This window comes from Myotis myotis, unplaced genomic scaffold (genome assembly GCF_014108235.1).
Source record: "Myotis myotis isolate mMyoMyo1 unplaced genomic scaffold, mMyoMyo1.p scaffold_m19_p_3, whole genome shotgun sequence".
Lineage (NCBI taxonomy): Eukaryota > Metazoa > Chordata > Mammalia > Chiroptera > Vespertilionidae > Myotis > Myotis myotis.
Window position 1 is genome coordinate 210,273,375 of NW_023416335.1, and position 21,615 is coordinate 210,294,989.

The following is a 21,615-nucleotide window of genomic DNA, read 5'->3' on the forward strand; positions in this document are numbered from 1 at the left end:
GTGAAGCAAGTCCCAGAAGACTTCAGAGGGTTAAAATCATACAGAACCTATTCTCTGATCGCAGTGGAATTGGTGAGAAATTTAAAAGACACACAGAATAATAACTAGAAAATAATTAAACATTTGAAAATTAAGCAAACCACATTCAAATCACCCACGGGACAAGGAGGAAATCTCCATGGACAATTTAAACTGAAAGATAATAAAAATATATCAAAACTTGGGGGAAACAGGCGTTGGTTAGAGCACCCTCCTGACACCAAGGATGCAGGATCGATCCCCGGTCACAGCACATGCAAGAAACAACCGATGGATGCATAAATAAGTGGAACAACAACTCTCTCTCTCTCAAAATCAATAAATAAAATATTAAATAAAAAACTTGTGGGATACAGCTAAAGCCACACATAAAGGGAAGTTCATAGCGTTAAGTACGTATATGAGAAAAGAAGAAAGATTGAAAATCAATAATCTATCCATAGAGAGGACTATACAAAACTTTCCCCAGAGGTAGGGAACAAGGATGCCTGCCATCAACACTCCTATTCACCATCATGCCAGAGGTCTTAGGCAGCGCAGTAACGCGAGAAAAATAAAACAAAAGGATGAGGTTAGAAAGGAAGCAATGGAGCGTCCACTTTCATAGATGCCATGGCTGGGTTCATAGACAATCCAACGGAATCTACACAGAAACCATTAGAATTAATGAGTGAATTCAGCCAGGTCACCCTCTATATAAAGTCAATATACAAAAACCAATCATAAGTCTACATACGAGCAGTAGACAATCAGAAAATAAAATGAAAATGAGGGTAACACCTGATCCTAAGACCCCCACTGTGAGAATTAATGAGATAATGGGCGGGAGTCCTCACCCGGTGCCTGGCACACAGGACGTGCTCAACAAATGGCTCCTGACATTATCATCCCTGAGATTAATGTCATTCTTGTCTGCCAGGTCCGATCCCAGCTGGTAGGGACTGGCCAGCAACGCCTGTGGCCTCCCTCTGCACCTTCAAACCTCCCCAAGCCGCCTGCCCCAGCTCCTGCCCCGCTGCCCCACACCCCAGAGGGCTGCCCGAGCCTCTGAGGCATCTCAACACAGGCGAGAAAGGTGCTCCATGCAAAGGTGAGTCTCCTTCATCAAAAATAATCTTGTAGAAGAATATTCTTCACGTGGAAAGATGCTCACGAGATAGTGTAACAGGAAAAAAAATAGCTGTATTACTCCAATTTAAAAAAAATGTATGTGTGAATGTATGTATGGGTCTCTTTGTATGTTTTGTTTTTTCAATGGACTAGAAGGTATGGAAGTCAATGTTACTAGTATTTATCCTGAAAGAAGACAGAATTAGGATGATGGCTATTTTCTTCCCTTGGTATATATGAGAGAGATCACGTGTGTGTGTGTGTGTGTGTGTGTGTGTGTGTGTGTGTATAGAGGGAGTGAGAGAGGGAGGGAGAACAGAGAGAGAGAGAGAGAGAGAGGAGAGAGAGAGATGTTTTATTTAACAGCTGACACCAGAAGGCGTCGTGGGAAAACCCACGGTGAGTCGCTGGGAGGGAAGGAGCGTGTGTGGAAGTCTGGGGCCGGGTGGGGAGCGGAGGCTGGTGGAAACTCCCTGGGTGGAGGGGCTGAGGACCCTGGGGCGCTGGCCTTGCTCTGTGCTATTAGGAGCTGTCGGTGCTGCCCCACAGGGACTGTCCCTCTGCCTCCCCCCCGTCAGCATCCCCCCTTAGTGAACGGGGCCATGTCCTAATGCCCTCGGTGGGGGGTGTTGTGGAGATCCAGGAAGGACCCACGTGTCATGTGTGAGCCAGGCTGGTGGGGACAGGAGCAGTGACAGCGAACACGGCAGAATCCTAGCGCTAGAGGCAGCCCCGAACACGCCCCCGGGGCGCCTGCAGGACCCGCAGGGCTCTGCACCCCCAGGCAGCGAGCTGAGATCGGGGCTGGAGACCCCAGCTGACAGCGCGGCACTCATCCTGCACGTTCTCGACAATGAGCACTTGTTGCTTGTGGAGCTAAAACAGACGTCACTGAGCAAGAACACTTGTCGCCTTCCCGGCCGCCAGGAGGGTGGCTGCATGCTGCCCGGGGGGCGGGCTGCGTTGGGCGGGCACACCCAGCTGGGCACATGGTTGAGCCTCTCCCTCCAATAATGACGAAGACCATTAGTGATGGAAGATGCTAGGGTCCATGGAAAGGCGTCCCTGCCCTCGTCTCCTCTTGGTCATAAGGATATAAAACCATGTCTGTGTGTAGTGTTGGGGGGGTGGGGTGTGTGAAGAATTGAAAGTCATTGATGTCACCCAGCTGGTGTGGCTCAGTGGCTGAGCATCGACCTATGAACCAGGAGGTCACAGTTTGATTCCCGGTCAGGGCACCTGCCAGGGCTGTGGGCTCCATCCCCAGTGGGGGTCGTGCAGGAGGCAGCCGATCAATGATTCTCTCTCATCATTGATGTTTCTCTCTCTCTCTCCTTCTCCATCCTTCTCTGCAATCCCTTAAAAAATATTTTAAAAAAGTAAAAGAAAGAAAGGGTTGGTGTGAAGGGGCTGGGACGGTGCCCGAACTTTTCCTCTTTTTGTGATTCTTGCTGCTACGACGTTTGCGCAATAAAAACAGGAAGGAGCTGGTGAAGCATCTGGTTGGATGAAGGAACCGTCTTCGTTCCTCACCAACTCCTGCCCCGAGACCCTCGTTCCAGGAGGGGGGGCGGCCAGGAGGGGCCTGGGCACTGCACATGGGCCTCCTGCCAGGGGTCAGGGCCAAGGCCAGAATCTCGGTTCACCTTCATCGGAAGCCCGCCAGGTGGGACTTCCTGTTCCAGTTTACAGATGAGGAACTGAAGGCTCAGAGAGGTCACAGCGAGTGCATGACCGAGGGTCATCCGCGGGAGCATGACCAAACCTGGGAGCCAGACCCACGCCAGGCCTGAGGGAGGGGGACCGGGCCTGAGGGAGGGGGGCCAGGCCTGAGGGAGGGGGGCCAGGCCGGAGGGAGGGGCCAGCCCCGGACTCACCGTATAGAGGGACTCCTCCGGAGGCTGCTCGGGGCTGGCCGTGCTCGGGGCCGGGATCTGCGCAGCCGGGATCTTCGGAGCCAGCTGCTTCCAGGTCGCCCGCATCTGCTTCTGCGAGGAAGCCGGTCAGGGCTGTCAGGGTGGGAACAGGGACTGCCCCGTCTCCTTCCTGGCAGTTCCACCGGGGAAAGGGTGGCAGGCTGCCGTGAGGCCACACACAAACTGATCGCTCAGCGCCTGCCGCCTGGCCCTGCCCTCTCCAGGGATCGTGCCGAGTGCCTCCGAGGCCTGAATCTCACCACTCACCTGCCCAGAGAGACGGGAAACGATACAGACCCACGGACACGGGCCTGGCTCAGGGAGGCGGCAGCCGCGGGCAGGGTGCCAGCGAGGCAGGGTCCCCCCTGTTGGGGGCGGTGCTGAGCAAACAGCGCGCTGCCCTCGGGGCTCTGTGGCCTCGGGCAGGCCACTTCCCCTCTCTGGGCCTCCGTTTCATCAGTGACCCTCTTTTGCAAAACTGTCGCGAGGACTCAGGGAAGTTATGGGAGGGTGAGTGCGGGGCTCTCGGGCGGCCCTCAGCAGCCAACGCACAGCGGTCAGGCTCCTCTTGCGAGCTGGGCGGCATGAGCGATGGAGCTTAGGGCCCGGTGGGGAGCAGACGAGGGACCAGCCTTCTCCCAACGCACGGCACACGGACCCACCCACGGGGACAGCCTGTGGCGCACGGGGAGGGGCGGACGCCTCGCCTGGCAGGAGGGATGCCTAAGGCCTGAAGCCTGAGATGTTCTTTGGCAAGACGGGGAGGAAGGGCAGGGGGAACAGCAGGTGCCCAGGCCTGGAGGTGTTGAGGAACTTCAAGGTGGTCAGCGTGGCCAGAGAGAGGCGCACCTGCCCGGGCGGGTCAGGACGGCCTCGCAGGGGCGTGAGGAGGATGGACAGTGGGAACTTTCAGCGGGAGGGGCCAGGACGGGAATGTGGTTTCAGAAAGCTCATGCTGGCGGCCACGTGCAGTGCTAATGGTGGGGAGGGGCGGGGGGAGGGGGAGCCCGAGGGCTCAGAGAGAAGAGGCAGCAGGAGGCGCCCGCCAGCTCCTTCCGAGGAGGGGGCCCAGGGAGGCGGTGCCATCACGCCCCTCCTGGCAGGCACCGCACAGCCAGCAGCAGAACAGCAGCCTGTCTCTGGGCAGAAGCTAATTAAAAACCCTGGCTGCCTGCCAATCCCCAGCCCGTTACTCGGGATTAGCTCTGGAGAGCTCCTTCACTCTCAGGCCCAAGCCGGCGCCACCCCCAGTCACAGCGCGATGGCTGCTCAGGAAGACGGGGCCTCTCGGGGTGCCAGGCGGGGCCTTAAACACGTTCCCTGCTGGGTCTCACGCGCCCCTCAATAAACCTGCAAGATAAGTCTTCCTAAGATCTGTCCCCCCCTGAGGGCGGGAAGGCTCAGAGAGGGCGGGCGACTTGCCTGAGGCCACAGAGCCAGGACCTGGCAGGGGCCGGGTTGGAACCCGGGTCCGATGTACCTGCCGGTACCTGGAGTTCCCGCTCCTTCCTTTCCCTGGAATGTGTAGGCCTCGTAGACAGCGGGACAGCCACTGGCATCCGTGTCACCCTTTACAGTGTGCAGAGAACTTGTTCTTATTTTCACTGAGTCCTCATAATAGCCTGACAAGGTGGGCGTGGAATTCCCATTTTAAAAAAGGGGGGTGCCAGGCTGGCGTGGCCCAGTGGTTGAGCATCGACCTATGAACCAGGAGGTCACGGTTCGATTCCCGGTCAGGGCACAGGCCATGGTTGTGGGCTTGATTCCCTGTGTGGGGTGTGCAGGAGGCAGCTGATCAACGAGTCTCTCTCATCATTGATGTTTCTCTCTCTCACCCTCTCCCTTCCTTTCTGAAATCAATAAAAACATATTTAAAAAGGGGAGGGGACTGAGGCTTGTCTACCTAGTCACCAGGGCCCACCGGGACACCCTGCAGGGCGGGCAGGCAGCCCTGGGCCCTCGGGGCATTCCCAGCAACTGCGAGGGGCGAAGGGGCAGGGCCGAGGCCCGTGGGCATCCCTACCTTCTTCCAGAGCAGCAGGGCCGTGCCCAGGATGCTCAGGGCACCCAGGATGCCGATGAAACTAAAGAACAGGATCTTCTCGGGGACCCTTGGGGGCTCTCGGTAGCCTGTGTCTAGGAGGAAGGCAGGGAAGCAGAGGGGTTAGTGATGCCTCACCTCACAACCTCCAGGCCCCCAATCCCTGGTCCCCTTTACCCAGGACCCCCTTACACCCCTTCCCCTGAAGGACCGCAGACTCCCGCCTCTCCCAATGTCCTCCTCCTCACACACCCCGTGGCTGAGCCCCTTCCTGGGTCAGCTGCCTGATGCTTCCCACGGGCCCTGCCTCAGGGAGCTGGCTCCACAGAGACCTGCCTGTGGGGCCCTGGGCAAGTCGTCATTTCATCTCCCGGGCCTCCTTTCTCCACATGGAGACAGGGGTCACATGGGCAGGTATGGGGAGGCCGGAGGGGATGGTTTGTTCGGGCCTGGCCGGCGCCGGGCCTGCACGGGGCGGAGGGAGGGGTGCTGGGGAAGCAGTGAAGGGCACAGCCCAGCCCCTGCCCCTGAGCCATTCATCCTTCCCTCCCTCCCTCCCTCCCTCCCTCCCTCCGGCTGGCACAGAGCCGCAGAGCGCTGACCGCGTGCCAGCACATCCGTGTCTGTTACTCATCACGCACATCCTGTCACCAGGCCTCAGCCCTTGCGTGCAGGGTCTCGTTCACCCCCATACAGGCCTTTGACAGGCAGGGTGTGGCCATGCAGACCCGGCCCAAGGTCACAGCCTGGCAAGCAGCAGGACTGGGAGCCACAGCCGGGACTCGGGGTTCCGAAGCCTGGGCCCCCGCCAGTGGGCGTCGGAGGGCAGGTCCGAGAATCGTGGCTTCGGTGACAGACTGTTAATCTCTTGGTGCTGTCACTCCTTTGAGAAAACACGATGAAAACTAGGACTCTGTCCTCAGAAAGACGCACACGAGCCAAGCGCTCACTCACAGGCCACCACACACACGTGCAGACGCTGGCACCCTCCTGCCGGAGGACGCGGAGAGCAGGGGGCGAGGGGGCCGGGCCAGGCCCGCACCCCAGGCCTCTGCCCTTGCCACAGGAGGGGGGTGTCCTGGCACCTGCGCTGCAGGGGCTCCCCAGGAGGCTTGGTTCTGTTCAGCCAAAGGCAAAGGATGAGGCGAACGCACCCCGCTTTAGACCCTGTGCCCCAGACTCTGCTGCGTGAAACCTCTGGGGCCGCTGCCCTGCAAGAGCCACGGAGGCCTCACCTCGGACCAGGATGAAGGTGCCCGGGCCCCTCACTCTGGAGCTCGGCCAGTGGACGGAGCAGTAGTAGGTGCCGGTGGCTAACGCGCTGGGCAGCCTGGGGGTGACCTGGCACTCCGTGGTGTGGGTCTGGTTCTCTTGGCCGGCGCTGGGCTGGCAGCCCGTCTGCTCCTCAGCGCTCTCCTGGCCCTGGCGGTTCACATAAAAGTAGCCGACGGTGAAGGTTTTGAATTCTGGGGTGTACGGGTAGGTGATTCTGCAGCCGAAGGAGACGGCCTGGTTGGCCAGAGAGGCCAGAATGGGGGGGCCGGTGTGGGCCACCGACTGCCCTCCTGCAGAGGAAGGAAAAGGAGACGTGGCTGACTCTGGGGCCGCTTCACCCCGCCTGCGCCCGGCGGACCGGCTCTCCCACTCCTCACGCCCTGCGGCGAGGGGGGGTGTGCCCAGCGCCTTACACACGATCCCTCTCCCCGCACACCCGGGCAGAGTGTGTCAGAGCTACGTTTTCCAGAGAAGAGGGGTCCGATGGTCAGGGAGGTCAAGCTGCTAGCCCCCCCCTTTTTTTAAATATATTTTTATTGATTTCAGAGAGGAAGGGAGAAGGAGAGAGAGAAACATCAATGATGAGAGAATCACAGATCGGCTGCCACCTGCAGTGCCCACACTGGGATTGGTGCCCACAACCCAGGCATGTGCCCTGACCAGGAATCAAACCGTGACCTCCTGGTTCATAGGTCCGTGCTCTCTCAGAGGCAGCAGCCACAGGCCCGGGGCTAGAAGATCCGCCCTTCCCACCACTCCCTGACCTGTTCCCATCACACCCCCGCCCAAGGCAAGAAGCCTCCTGGGCTAACAGCTCTGGGTATGAGAAGAACCGAATCTGGTGAAAGAGGAAGGAAGCAGGAAACAGAATAAAGAAACCCTTCCTGGCAGAAGAAACACCTCCCGGCCGTGGACACCCACGGGGGGGGGGGGGGGGGGGCGGGACGGGGGGAGGGGGCGCGGGAGGCAGGTCTGCCCAGCTCTGCCTGCCTGGAGGAGGAGGCGAGCCAGACCCCGGACACACGCTGTCCCCCAGCCCAGCTCGGAGGAGAATTCGCCAGGTTCTTATGGACTCCAGCCAGCAACGCCGGGAGCGGCTTTCACACAACACAGAGGCGTCCACACGGGCCGTTTTGGCCGTGACCATGAGGTTCAGTGAGGGTTACAAAGGCAGTTTTGTGGGAGCTGCCTCCTCCCCACACCGCCCCCCCCTCTCACCAATTAGCAACTCTAGGAAAGCAGTTTGAGAGCCCCAAAGCCACAGCCTGCCTGGCCGGGCCTCCAGCTCCTGAGATGCCGGGCAGCGGGCAGCGGGCAGCGTCTGGGCCGGGGGACACCTCCCACACCAGACCCAGCTGCACAAGCCGCTCGGCTCAGCGCGCCTCGTCCCCCCAGCACCTTCCCTCTCGGCCGCCACACAACAGACAGTTCTAAATTGAGGTCGGCAGCGAGCAGCCAAGAACATGCTGGCCAGGTTGTTAATCGGGAGAAGATCATGCGTCTGAGACGCGCACAGGAAGCAGCGAGATTTATTCTGTTGGGAAGGCGAGGCGTGGGCTCCTGCCTGGATGTGGGGCTGGCGCCAGGCCAGCTGCTTTCTGCTCAGGTCTCTCCACTCAGCCCTGAGCAGGATCCTGGGGCGGGGGGGACGGGCCTGGAAGAGGGGGGACAGGGACAGGGATGGCCTCATACCCATCAGTCCCTCGAAGCTCCAGCCACACTGATACTTCGAGTTTTTTATTGAGCAACTAGAGAGACACCCCCTCTCCCAAAGTCACTGAAGTTCCAGGGAGTGGACTGGCATGTCTGGGTGTCACAGTGGGTCGGCTTTGTCGCACGTCATTCACATGACGATGCTCACACGGGGGGAACCCACTGAGCTGCCTGGGGCTCCCCTTTGGCTGGCGGAGCAGACGGGGATTGCACAGCGACTCTGCATCCCTGCTCTGCTGCAGGGTGGCCGCCGTCGTTGTTGAACTATAACAGTAATGAGCTGTAAACAAGGAGCTTTGACCCAGGGCTGGGGTTTGTATGAGATGGGGCAGGGGCAGGGGGGGTGCAGAGGCATATGCTGGAGTCCCAGATGGACCGTGAAGGACGAGAGGCGAGAGGGGTGAGATGAACACCCCTCGCCCCGCCCAGCAGCCCCAGGCTCCCATGGGCTGTGCCCTCGGCCTGGGACATCCACCTCCTCCCCTCCCAGCTCCTACTCACTCCTGAGCCGGTGGGGAAGCGCTGCCCGCTTTCATCCCATCCTCCCGTGTGGTGCTCGCATGGCCCTCCAGGCGGCCAGCGCAGACCCGGCTCGTGTTTCCTGGGGGTCGGGAGGTTGGAACTGGACCCAGACCACCAGGAAGGCGGGCACGCGGGGCCTCTCAGAGGCTCGCCACCTCCCGGCTCCTGCTCCTCCTCTCCGTGTGTCTGAGAGGCGCCTCCAGGCCTGGGGAGGCGGGCCCGCTGCAGCTCCACGCGGCCACCTCCCTGTCGGTCCCGGCAGGAAGGCACACCTGGGGGTCTTACAGAGCTCCCTGCATGTGCGGTACAGCCAGAGAATGAGGATCTGCTGGTGCGATCACGCCGTCTCTACAGTTGGGGGGGGGGGGGCCTATAAAAACAGACGACTGTTGCTCGGGATTCTTCCGGGATTCGTTACTTTAAGGTCAGAGGGTCAGGATCGTGAAAATGCAGAGAGAGGAGAACCTCAGGCCTCCGTGGACCTGCTGCCTCCGAAGCGGGGAGCGGGGATGCACGCGGGTGCCCGGCTCTGGCCTGGCCACGGCCTCCACTGCCCTTCCTTTCACTGAGGTGTCAGCACCCTGGACCCGGACCCCAGCAGCCCAGCCCCCCCTCTCCTGGACCTCCCGGGGTGCAGGCTGCTCCAGCTGGCTGAGGCGCATCCCCCAGTTACGCTCGCTGCTGCGGGCAGGTTCAGAGTCATTTTCAGCCACGATGTGTGCCTCCAACAAACATTTTAGGGGTACTGGTGAGGTCACAGCCCCCCCCATCTGAGGCCTGGCAACGTCCCCAGTCTAACAGGGAAGCAGAGGGAGCCTGGGTGGGCGGCCCGGGGGGGAGGTGGGGGAGGGACATGCGGGTGTCCGGGTCTGGAGGTCATCAGCAAACTGAAAGCCGGAATGCAGCCCTCGCCGGTTTGGCTCAGTGGATAGAGCCTCGGCCTGCGGGCTGAAGGGTCCTGGGTTCGATTCTGGTCAAGGGCATGTGTCTAGGTTGCAGGCTGGATCCCTGGCCAGGGGAGGCAACCAATCGATGTGTCTCTTTCACATCGATGTTTCTCTCTCTGTCTCTCCCACTCCCTTCCACTTTCTCTAAAAATCAATGGAAAAACATCCTTGGGTGAGGATTAACAAAAAGGAAAAAAAAGAAGAACAGAAAGCAGGGACACATATGCACAGTGAGCTAGAACTGGCCCAAGAACAGAGCGGAAGGAAATGTGTAGGAAACACCGGCTGAGCGTGACACATGACCTGGGTCAGCTCAACACCACAATCCCACACGCCAACGACTGCAGCCTCAAAACCGCCCGACAAAACCCAGAGGAGCTGAGGGGCCCAAAGCCGGAGTTCCCAGTGGCGGAGCTGGGGTTTGGCCCAGGCTGTCTGCTGAGGAAGAAAAGCAGCATCCGGGCCAGGCAGTGGGGTCAGAACCCCGCCCAGTGAGGCCCGGCACAGGGCCGGGGTGCCCGTGGCAGCACCGGGCACAGCGGGCATCAGGGGCTAGGGGGCGGTGTCAGCCTCCAGGCAGAAGGCACACATGTTCACAGGCAGGCCAGCGCCTGGCTACAGGCTGGGCATGAGGGCAAAGGGGCTCGGGAGAGCGCAGGGCACCCAGCCTGCCCGCGCCTGCTTCTCACCACAGCCCCAGGGCGTCAGGGAGACCACGCAGAGCTTGGGGTGTCCCCGAGCGAGTGGCGCTGGGATGGCACAGTGAGTGGTGCCCATCCTGTGCCCGGTGACTGCATCATTATCTGTCACTGGTTCAGGCAAAGGGAGTGTGGGACAAGGTGGGTGGGGCAGCGAGCCAACCTCGGGGGTCCTTTAGGATTCTGCTCGTGGGAAGCCGAGAGGGGCAAATGGCCCAGGGTCGGAGGCGGGGGAGCCTCGGATTCCTGGGCTGAGGAGCAGGGAGAGCCATGGGAGCCCCGTTGGCACAGCCCAAAAGTGCACGAGGGAGTACACTCCCAACCCTGCCAGCGCGGGGCCGCCTGTCCTGGCACCTGGCTGGCAGGCTTTCTCCGCCCCTGCCCCCCCCCCCCATGGCATCTTCCCGTGAATCAACGTCTGGAAGGGAGCCACGGGAGCTGTGAGTGTGGATGGTGCAGAGCAGAGAGGGGGTGCACCCGGCGGGTGGGGCCCATGGGGATGGGCTGGACTGGAAAACAGGGGCAACCTGGTTGTCCGGGAGGCCCGCTCCCCAGGCCGCCACCCAGCCCACTGCCATCGAGAACTTGGCTGTTCGTTGGGACCGCCATGTCCTCCCCTCCCCAACCCTATACAATTCCCAGGCCCAGAGGGTTCGGGGGACAGCACAGGCTACCACCCCTACGCGCTGCCTACCCCCACTTCCAGGGATGGTGCATCCTCCATCCCTCACTTCTCACAGCCCCAGGCACTGCTGGGAAGCTGGGGCCTGGCCAGGAAGGGGGGAGGGGCGTGTGGGAAAGCACAGGCCTGGGTTTGGATCCTGCTCCGGCACCTAAAGGCTGTGCAACCTTGGGCAAGTGACTTTCCCTCTCTGAAGCCCAGTGTCTCCCCCGCAACACGGGAGAACAACAACGCCAGCTTATATGGGGTTGTCGGGGTCCACAGGGGCCGGGAACGCGTACAGCTCCGCAGGGCCAGCCCGCCTTTCCCAGGGACAAGCAGGGGGCAAGGAGGTCGGATGACTCCCGAGGCCGCCCCGTGACACCCCAGCGCAGGGCACACGGCGGGGGCGGCCTCCTGAGCCTCGCCCGTCCTGCTGCCGGCACCCGTGTTGGGAAACACTTCCTGCACCGCTGCCGCCTGATTCCTTCCTTTGCCGGTTCTTCTTCTGAACCCGTGGCCACTGGACCGGCGGGTTTGAGTGCTGACAGCTCTGGGAACCTCCCTGCTCCCCAGCCGAGCCTGCCCGCTGCCCCTGGGATCCATAAGCTGCCCAGCTGGCCCGGCCCACAGAGGAGACCCAGGGAGGCGTCTGAGGTCGATGTACAAGGTCAAGACAAGCAGTTGAACAGCAGCGACACGGAACATTCTGTGTCGTAAAGGCACCGCTCGTGACCTCCTGGCTTCAGCTACGTTCACACAAGCGGATTCAGCCGGGGTCGCGCTATAATCTGCATCCTCTGACTGCGGGCCACCGTTTAAGGAAACCTTGCAAGTCCCTGGCCTGGAGGGTCCAGCCGTGTCTGCAGGCCCTGCACAGCCCGGCTCAGCGGCCCCGGCCCTCACATCACTGCCCGCAGGCGCCAGGCCTGCCAGGCTCTCGAGACGTTGCCGTGCTGTTCCCACACTCAGTGTCCTCCTGCTCCCTTGCTGTCCCTGAGCGCGTACCTCCTCCGAGAGCCACTCCTGGGGGCACAGCCGCCCTGCACAGCACACTCTCAGGCACCCTGTCCGGCCGCGGGCTGGTAGGACCTATCATCCCGGGCACACTCCCCTTTTGCAGACGGGGAACGGAGGCTCAGAGGAGGGAAAAGCTTCCCTCACGCAGCACAGCCCGGCGGGGGTAGCGATGGGACGTTACACCGGGTCCCTTGGGGTCCTTGACCCCGCACTCTTACCCACGAGGCTGTGCTGTAATTGTAAAGTCTCAATGCAGAAGAAAAGACTTCAAATGAAAGCCCTGGCCCTTGCAAAGGGAGCAGAAACCCCGAGGCCATTTTTCTAGACTTGGGTCATCGAATAGGCAGATACGATGGCGATGGAGGCTTATAGGAGTCTGGGGACAATGGTACTCAGAACGGACCCTGCAGCGTTAGGGGGTGCCTCCTGCTGCCCCTCCAGCAGAGCCTGGGCTCCCAGAGCAGACGCTGGTGGCCTGTGAGCCTCTACAGACGGACCCTGCGGCAGCCGAGGGTCCAAGGAGGGCCAGCACCCTCCCTCACCATCACGATGACATCCCCGCACCCCAGAATCCGGCACCGTCCCTATCTCTCCCCTCCCTCCCCACTACCTAAGCTGCCTGGGCCCCCCCAACTCCTGGGCCAACTCCTGGGCCAGGCCTGGGCCCCAGCCCCCCTCTGCCTGGAACTCAGTCCCCTCTATGCGCTGAGCGCCAGCCTGGTCAGCCGAGGGTGTGAGAGCCTCAACGTGCTGGTCAGAGGCGTCTGTTCCGACTCAGGTCGAGTGTAAAGGAAGCACTTCAACGCCCCAGCTCCAGGGGGAAGCTGTGCCCACGGCCTGTGTTTTAGGCACCGAGCTCCGCCCCCAATTCAATCCTGGCATCTTCTGCAGCCAGGCCTCTGTCCACAGGCCCCTCAGGGCTGCAGGGAGGACACAGCTGGGGCTGCGGGTTTTATCTCCGCGCTCGGCCGTCTGCCGGAGCGTGAACGCCAGGATGCGCCGAACCACGGCCAGTCCTTCCGGACACGCATCAAACAGGGCGGCGTGTGGCCAGGTGGCTGATGGGGAGGCGCGCGGGGCAGGCGCCGGAAGGCAACCTTTGAACAGAGCGGATGGCGGAGCTGTGAGCACCGGTGCCCACGGAACGCTGCCATCTGCCCGCTGTCACATCTCTCCCGCCTCCGCCTCCGCCTTCGGGAGACGCACGGAGGTGGCTGCCAGGGGGCCATCCCCCTGGCCCCGCAGCTCTCACGCCTCCAGACCCGGCACCTTGGGTGCCCGGTGGCCGCGCGGGACCCAGCCCAGCGCAGCGTGTCGGGTGTTTGGCCCCAGCGATGTGAACGCCTCACGTATTAACTGGTGTTTCTCTCACAGTCGCCTCCCTCTTGGCTGCGCTTGAAAAGCAAGTTGCTCAAACTGTAGAGCTCATTTGAGGGGGCGACCCCCCCCCCCGCAGCCTCTGTTTCTCCCTTCGCACCCCCCTCCACCCTCGAGGAAGGGCGTCAGGATGGGGTGCGGATGATTTTAGCGTCAAGGGGTGGGGTGGGGGTTCTGGTCCTTGCCGCTGAAGAGGGAGGGGAAATGGAGAGAGGGGAATGGACCCCGCGGGGTGCCCCGGGGGGGTGCCCACCTAGAGTCCCGCCAGGGAGGCGGGGCCCCTGCTGAATGCCAGCAGGGCGGGTGGGATGAAGGGACTCAGAGCTGCCGAGACCAGAGGGGGGCCCCGGGCAGCCAGCTGAGGGCAGCCCTGGGACCGGGCCCTTACTTGGCTTTTAAATTATAACTCTTCAGCGCCCCCCCCCCCCATTATTAAAGCGAAACATGCTCACTGTAGACACCACAGAAGGATCAAGAAGGACACGGAACTCACTGCAGTCCCGCCTCCTGACATCCCAGTGGGAACATGTGATCTTTCCTCCCATCTCTGTACCACGTGAACTTTGAAGGGAGAGTAGGAGGCAGCTGGGGGGTGCGGGGGGCAGGGAGGGGGATTTAAGCACAAGAAAGCCCTTGAGTGAAGCTTCTAGAAGTCTTGCAACAGGGCACCGAGTGGGAAGACTCAAGAGCTTGGTGGAGTTGAAAGAAAGGGTTTGCGGGGGAGCGGGGGGCAGGGAAGGGGGGCAGAGGGCCAACACTGTCGTGGAAACCTGAGCGCCTCTGAGGGCTTCTGAACTGGGGAGCGACACGGTCATCTTTCCTGGAGAAATATGACAAGAGGAAACCTAGAGACGGCCACGCAGTCTCCTCTGCGGCCGGAAACCCTCGCACCAGGCTTCCCCCCAGAGTCTCAGCCCCCTCCCCTCCAGCCTCCCTTTAACATACAGATGCTCTGCCTGTCAGTACACTAGCATCTTCCTGGGACACCTCCACCCGATCACTGTTATCCTGACTCCCCTTAAATCTCTCCTCCCCCAAGATCCTGTCCCCTCTGGGCCAAAACCGCTCCATGGTGCCTCCACCAGCCAGCCGTCCCTGCTCCCTGCCCCCTGCCTCTGGCCCAGTCCCCTGCCCTCCCCGCAGCAGGGGGTCAGCACCGACCCAGGTCGCTAAGCCAGTGGTTCTCAACCTTCCTAACGCCGCGACCCTTTAATACAGCTCCTCATGTTGTGGTGACCCCCAATTTCATTGTTACAAATTGAACATAATTAAAGCATGGTGATTAATCACAAAAACAATATGTGATTATATATGTGTTTTCCGATGGTCTTAGGCGACCCCTGTGAAAGGGTCGTTCGACCCCCAAAGGGGTCGCGACCCACAGGTTGAGAACTGCTGCGCTAAGCTGAGGCTCCTGCAGTTTCTGGCCCTGACCCTGGCCCTGACCCTGGCCCTGCAGACACCTCCCTCCAAGCTCCCCCAGCCCACACCTTCTCTCTGTGCCCTTTCTCCGGCTTTTCTGAAGGTTGGTGCTTGTTCCTTGGCTGTGTCCGCACCCTCACCTGCCCCAGGTGAGCTCAGACATGCCCCCACGCCTCGGAGCTCCTGCACCCTCAGATCGCAGGTGAACACCCTGGGCCAGGGCTGGTCAGTGGGAGAGTGGGCAGAGGAATAGCAGAGTATGACCTTGATGGGCTGACGGACAGGCTGGAGTCGCCAGGTGGCCAGGTGAAAGGACGCCTTTCAGGCCACTGAGCACAGGAGCAGAGGCTCAGGGGTGGGGGTGGGCCCTGGCCGGTGTGGCTCGGTGGATAGAGCATCGACCTGCGGACTAAAGGGTCCCAGGTTCAATTCCGGTCAAGGGCACATGCCTGGGTTGCAGGCTCATTCCCCAGTGGGGGGCGTGGAGGAGGCAGCCAACCAATGATTCTCTCTCATCATTGCTGTTTCTATCTCTCTCTTCCTCTCCCTTCCTTTCTGAAATTAATAAAAATATATATAAAAGAAGTAGGGATGGGAGAGGGGGCTGCCGCCTGGGCGGAAGGGGGTCTTAGCTAAACGCACTGCTGCCAGGCCCCGCGATGGCGTGACACTGTCTGCGCTGTGCACGGGGACCCGGGGGGTCACCCTGTAGATATAGGCTGTCTCCTGGGCCCCTAGCTCTTCAGGACGAGGTCCGAGAAGGGGAGGCGCTGATCACAGGGTTTGCAGGCCTACATTTTAATATGTGCTGCCGAGGGCCTGCAGAACTGTGCCCTTGACCCTATGCTGCGCTGTGAGGAGACATTCCCCGCCCTTGGCTTTGGGCTGTGCTCACTCCCTCAGTCCTTCCTTGCAACCTCCCCCCCCCCCCCATTAGCAGCAAGCAGGGGTCTGGCCCAGGCCTCGGAGGGGCTCCAGCTCTGGCCCCACCCTTCCCCCACCGCAGCCCACACATCCCCGGCGGGAGGGAAGCAGATCCCTGCCAGGCCCTCCACCCCACCTGGTCCCAAGGGCCTAGGCCCCCCACCCGCCCAGGCTGCTGGCCAGAGGCCGCGTGGGAGGGGCTGGCACCAGGAGGCCAGGTGACTTCACCACAGTCTCCCAGGACCCAGACCCAGACCTGCAGACGGTCCTCACCAGGGGCCAGCAGCCTCGCCTGCCAATCTCACATCTACCTCCTCCCCTCCCCCTCTCAGCTTACTCCAGTCGCCCCTTCCCATCCTCTGTCACGGACCCCATCCCAGTGCCTGACACCCACACTCCTGCTACAGGGAGGCCCGCCCAAGCCCACAGACAGGGAGCAGGGGGAGGGTCCGAGGGAGGGGCAGGAGGCAGAGCCCGCTCCGGGTCCCTGTTCGTCCAGCCCTCCTGCGTCCACTCTCCCCGTCACCAGGCACGAGGGTCTGGTCACTCCACCTGTGCCCGGAGGAGCCTAAGGCTCAGGGGCCAGGAGGCTCACACCAGGCCCACCCCGGGCCCAGGCGCCTCCCCTGGTGGCATCGATCTCCACCCGCTTGGAACCCCTGGGGGGCGGCCTGTCGCTGAGGCGCTGAGATCATCCTGTGACCCTTCATGTTCCCGGTCCAGCACCATGCGGGCGCCCTGCCCTCCGGGAGCTCACAGTCAACCAGGGAGGCGGGCAGCCCGAGAGAAGCAGCCCCGATGGGAACGTGTCCCTGGAGGCACCGCACACACGTGTGCACGGAGACCACACGCGAGCATTCCAGCCCCGACGGGAAGCACCTGATCGTAACTACATGAATGGCAGCATTTCCATTCGGTGGGACGCTCCCCAGCAGGCGCTGACTGCGTCAGCAGTCCTAGATGACCTATGAACGAGTGTGGGGGGCTCTGCTCCAATAAAACTTTATTTACAGACACAGAAATGTGAATACAGCATAATTTTTATGAATCGTGAAATATTCTTCTTTTGATTCCTCCCCTCCCCCAACCATTAAAAAAAATCTAAGAACCACCCAGCCAGCGTGGCTCAGTGGTTCAGCGCCAACCTATGAACCAGGAGGTCACGGATCGATTCCCGGTCAGGGCCCAGGCCTGGGTGCGGGCTCGGTCCCCAGTGTGGGGCGTGCAGGAGGCAGCCGATCCATGATTCTCTCATCATTGATGTTTCTATCTCTCTCTGCCTCTCCCTTCCTCTCTGAAATCAATAACAAAATATTTTTAAAAATCCAAGAACCATTCATAACTCGTGGGCCATACCAAAAGGCCGTGGGCTGGGCTTAGCCGCAGGCTGTGGTCCGCAACCCCTGCTCTTCAGGAATAAAAATGAACCAACGCCGGCCACGCCATCAACCGGATAGATCTTCAAAGACACGATGCTGAATGAAAGAAGCCGCCACAAAGGAAGCTACTCGGTGTCATTCTGATCATCCGTGCAAAGGCCGAAGCGGGCAGGACTGTGTCGCAGGGACACGCAGCGAAGGGGTGGGGATGCCTGGGGGCACCGGGGCTCAGAGGCCCGCACTGCCCTCCTCCTTGGCCTGGCGGTGGTCACACAGGGCTTTGATTTAGAGGATGTGCTGTGCTTTTCTGTGTGTGCATCGCCTCTCACACTTTAAAAAGAGAAAGCAGTGGCAACAGGCCCGACAGCAGCGGCGTCTGAGCCCCTGCCTGGCAGGCGTCTATAATCCGCCCGGAACGGCGGCCCAGCGGGACCCACCCCACGCCTCTGCTGAGCGCTGCTCCTCGCCAGTCAGACCTCCCAGCTCTGCCTTCTGGCCTCCCAGCCTTGATCCCTGCTGGGCCTGCCACCCACCCACCTGCTCTCACCTGCTCTCTCTCCTCCCTGTCTCGCTCCACACACACACACCCACACTCCCCCTGCCCACCTCCAGCGGAGAGGCGCTCTCTGCCAGCCTCCATAGCCCTTCATTGGGATTAGACGCAGGTGAAAGGCAGAGGCCGGAGCTGTGAGAAGGCAGGCGGGAGGCTCCTGATGTCAGAGGGAGAGAGGACCGGAGTCCAGAGCCAACGGGAGGCCAGGCAAACCCGCATCGGTAACTCCAGGAGAATCTCAGCTTCCCCCAGGCTGAGAGTGGGGTTGTGTCCTGTTCGCCTCTAGGTCCCCCGGTCCCCCGCCCCCCGTGCCTAGAACTGGTCCTCCTCAGTGGATATTTGAGAAATAACACAGCCCAGGGCTCTGGAACGGCCAGGAAGAGAAAGGGGACTGACATTTGTTGAGGACATTGAGGCTCAGAAAGGTTAAGTGGCCTGCCTGAGCTCACACAGCAGTGGGTGGAAGAAGGCAGGACTTGCGCCTGGCCTGCCTGGCCCCACGGCCCTTGGGGGTGGCTGAGCCTGGTGGAAGCAGGGCTAGAGCAGGTGTCCAGGCTCAAGAGAGCAGGTGCCCCTGAGACCACAGGCGGCTGCCGGGCCCTCTGAGAAAATGGAGCCATAGAGATGCCACCCAGGGTGTGCTGGAGACCCAGGAAGGTCAGTGGCCCCGAGGAGCCGTGGGCTCACCCGGACGTTGAGCCTGTCAACTGACTTGCGTTTGGTTGGCTCTGCTAGGCTGGCGGGCGCTGACCCTCAGAGCCCTAACCATGTGCCCCAGCCACTGGGTCTCAGTATGTGCTGGCAGGCGGGCACGACTGTCACACCCGTTTACCAGAGGAGGCAACTGAAGCACCACGGCCTCAAGAACCTGCCCAGGGTCCCGGGGTGAGTTCAAACTCAGGCTGATCGCCCCGGGCTTCCCTGACCACACTCCCTGAGGGCCCCTGGGGACACAGGTGAGGGGTGCGGGCTGGGTCTGTGGGCGTCGATGGAGCCGGCTGCACCAGGCTGATGGCTGGAGTCTGTGGTGGGGGGGTTAGAGGATGTGGGAGCGACAGGGTTCCTTCGTCAAACCCTCAAAGCCCAGGACAGGACGGCAGGGGCGGGGCCAGGAGTGCGGGCGCTGTCCGCCGCCCCCAGACGGCCTAGGAGCCCACAGGTGGTTTTCCCTCTTGTGAAACAGCAGTTTCTCTTTTCATGATTTGCTGCAACGCAGGGGAAATCTGTTGTTTGTTTGCAGCCGAGATGTTACAAAACGCCGCACTTCACACTGCAAAGCCTCCCCCACTCAGCCTCCAGGCTGTCGGGGCCTTTCGGGGAGGAGGGACCCACAAACAGAAACCATGGGAATCTGGGGAAATTACGCTCAAAATGACTAAGTGTGAGGTCAAAGGCATAGTCCCCAACAAGCTGCGTTTCCTAGGCCGGTCTCTGCACTGGCCCGGCTCCGGGGGGGTGGTGGTGGCGGGCGGGGGGGGGACCAGACTCAAGGAGACATGTCACCAGTGGGGCCTCGAGGCCTGCACAGGCACCATGCATTCTGCTCTTGCCTCCCTGGGGGGAGGAGGGGAGATTTTTTTTTTTCCTTGAAGAAAGTTCTTTACAAAGGAAGGCGAGTGGAAGCCCAGAGCCCACTGCCTGGGTCCTAGCTCAGGGCTCGGGCTGACCCAGCCCTGAACCTGACCTCTACTCGCCAGCTAAGCCTCGGACAAGCTCCCGGCCGCCCTGAGTCTCCATGCCCTGCTCCTAAGTGGAGCCGGTAGGGACAGCACCCCAAGGGCACCTCGAGGGGCGCTGAGCTCAGAGAGGCCGGTTCATGGTCATCGCAGCTGCTACTGTTCCGTGTGGGCGAAAGGCAGAGGGGCGCGGGCGGCTCCTGACCCTCACGGAGGTCGGGGTGAGGAGGGAGAACCGCACCTAGTCGGGGGGTCCGGGTCAGCGCTGCCCTGAGCACGAGGGACCCCAGTGTGGGCAGCCCTGGCCGGCACACTCCTGGGGGTCCCCTGGCCTGGATGAACTCACCCCAAGGCCACCCACCCGGGTCCTGCCTTGGACCCGGGCCACCCAGCTTCCAAGGGGGCCCGGGACCAGGAGGGGACTCAGGGTTGGCCCCGGAGAGGCCTGGCTCCCGTTGTAAAATAACGACACGGCCCCTGGCTGTGTTTCAGGAAGGGTGGTGCCCTCCTTCCTGGTCACAGCGACAGTTCTGTGCTCCAGGTTAGTCTCTGGCGGGCAGCTGCTGCCGCCCCTCCCCTCCCCTCCCCTCCCCGGCTGACACGGGCACCACCACCACCAACACCGAGGCGGCTCTGCACTTGGCGGGCTCAATGTCCTGCTTCTACCTTAGATCCCTTGGGACTCTCACCCCTGCACCCAGCCCCAGTGCCCGCCCACCTTGTCCCAGGGCCGGAGGCCAGGCTGTGCTGGGAGGGGGGCTGTCAGCACGGAGGGCCGAGTGCCGCCCCCACCCCTTCCACAGCCACCTTGCGAGGCATCAGCTAAGCAGCCCCTGCCCCCGAAGGCTTCCCTGTGAAGTCTGCAATGTTCAAACGCAGCAGCAAATCCCCCGAGACGGGAATTAGCGCAGGCGGCGGGGATGAAAGCGGCTCTGAAGTGCAGAGCCAGCGACCGGGGAGAAGGAAGACAGATACCTGTGAGCCGCAGCGTCCAGGGGGACAGGAGCAGGCCCAGAAGCCAGGGGGCCGCGAGGGGGGCTGCGAGGGGGCCCGGCGGGACCCACCGCCGCGAAGGCCGGCTCTCCATCGGGCCTCCTGAGCAGCGTCTCTCCTTCCTCTTTAGTTCCCAGGGCAGGACAGCCCGCTGGTAGCCACAGTTCCCCTTCGTGTCCCCACACCAAGCTCCTCCCTGGCCACCCTCTGCTTCCTCCAGGCTCACATGGCCTGTGCCTCTCAGTGACCCCAACTTCCTGCTCCAGCAGTGGGAACAGCCCCCCTTCTCCCCGCCTCCCCGCCAGGCGCCAGGCGAGGCTGCCAGGGGAGGCTCTGGGCTCTCCTATAGAAAAGCTGGGATGCTGAGCCTCCTAATCTGCCAGGTGGGGGGCTCCTCCCCTCCTGACCCCTTTCCAGCTGGTGGCGGGTCCAGAAGACACTGGTGCCTGAGGGGACGGAGATTTCCAGAGGAACTCTAGGGCCTGGCTCAGCCGCTCACCCTGAAACTGGCTAAAGGTGCCCACGTCAGGAAACCTTCCCCTTAGCAATAGCCCAGGAACCCCTCCCCCCATAATGATCTCATCAAAGAGCAGGGCTTGGGGTGGGGTGGGAGGAGGATCAGGAAGGGGCAGGTGGGTGACGGAGGAGGGGCAGGCAGTTAGGGTGGGGGCAGGAGCCACCATTCCCAGCCCCACACGTGTGGCGGGTCGTTAACCCAGCAGGGCCACCCCGTCCCCACAGAGGCCCAGCGGACGCCCCTCTCGGCCCACCTCCTGCAGCCTCCCCAAACCTGAGCTCACTTCCCCCCAGGAGACCCAGGAATGGCTTCCCCATCTGGCCCCAGAGGACAGCCCCGTCCTCGCGTCCAGCAGCACTGACATGGGGACGGTCATTATTTGCCCACCTGAGCTTTTCCCCTGGGCATCCTGGAGCCCAGCACCGGCTGAGCTGGGGGGCGGGGGAGGGGACAGGTGTCTGGAGGGACAGAGGGCAGGGTCGGGCGAGGTGGTGAGGAACCCCGTGCTGGCGCTGGGAGAAGCAGGGCCCAGGAGGTTGGGTTCCAGCACATGCTGGCCCTTCACCTTCTTTCTCCATTAACCACGACCAACGTTATTATCCCAACCGTACAAAGGGGAACACTGTGCCCCCAGAGGCCAAGCAGCTGGCCCAAGACCAGGGCAGGTGCGGGCCGGCCTGCATGCCCCGCTGCGTGAAGCCGAGCCTGCCCCCCCCCTCCCCGCAGCCACCACGGGTCCAGTTTCCATGTTTTGAGCAAGCTCCCCCCCACCCCACCACCACCGCTTTGCACGTGAGCGATGAAAGCCACAAGGCTTCCCCACCAACGCCAG

General features: G+C 61.7%; 1 protein-coding gene across 1 annotated transcript in view; it reads right to left on the minus strand.

Annotated features, from left to right (window-relative positions):
• NFAM1 (NFAT activating protein with ITAM motif 1) overlaps window positions 1–20,480 on the minus strand; it is a 28,938-nt gene extending 8,458 nt beyond the window's left edge. The window contains exons 1-4 of the mRNA XM_036297299.1: window positions 20,249–20,480; window positions 6,342–6,671; window positions 5,089–5,201; window positions 3,027–3,137 (exon numbers count right to left, since the gene is read on the minus strand). Coding sequence (XP_036153192.1) covers window positions 3,027–3,137; window positions 5,089–5,201; window positions 6,342–6,671; window positions 20,249–20,360 — 666 coding nt within the window. The 5' untranslated portion in view covers window positions 20,361–20,480. The remainder of the gene's footprint in view (window positions 1–3,026; window positions 3,138–5,088; window positions 5,202–6,341; window positions 6,672–20,248) is intronic.
• Between the last annotated feature and the right edge of the window lie 1,135 nt (window positions 20,481–21,615).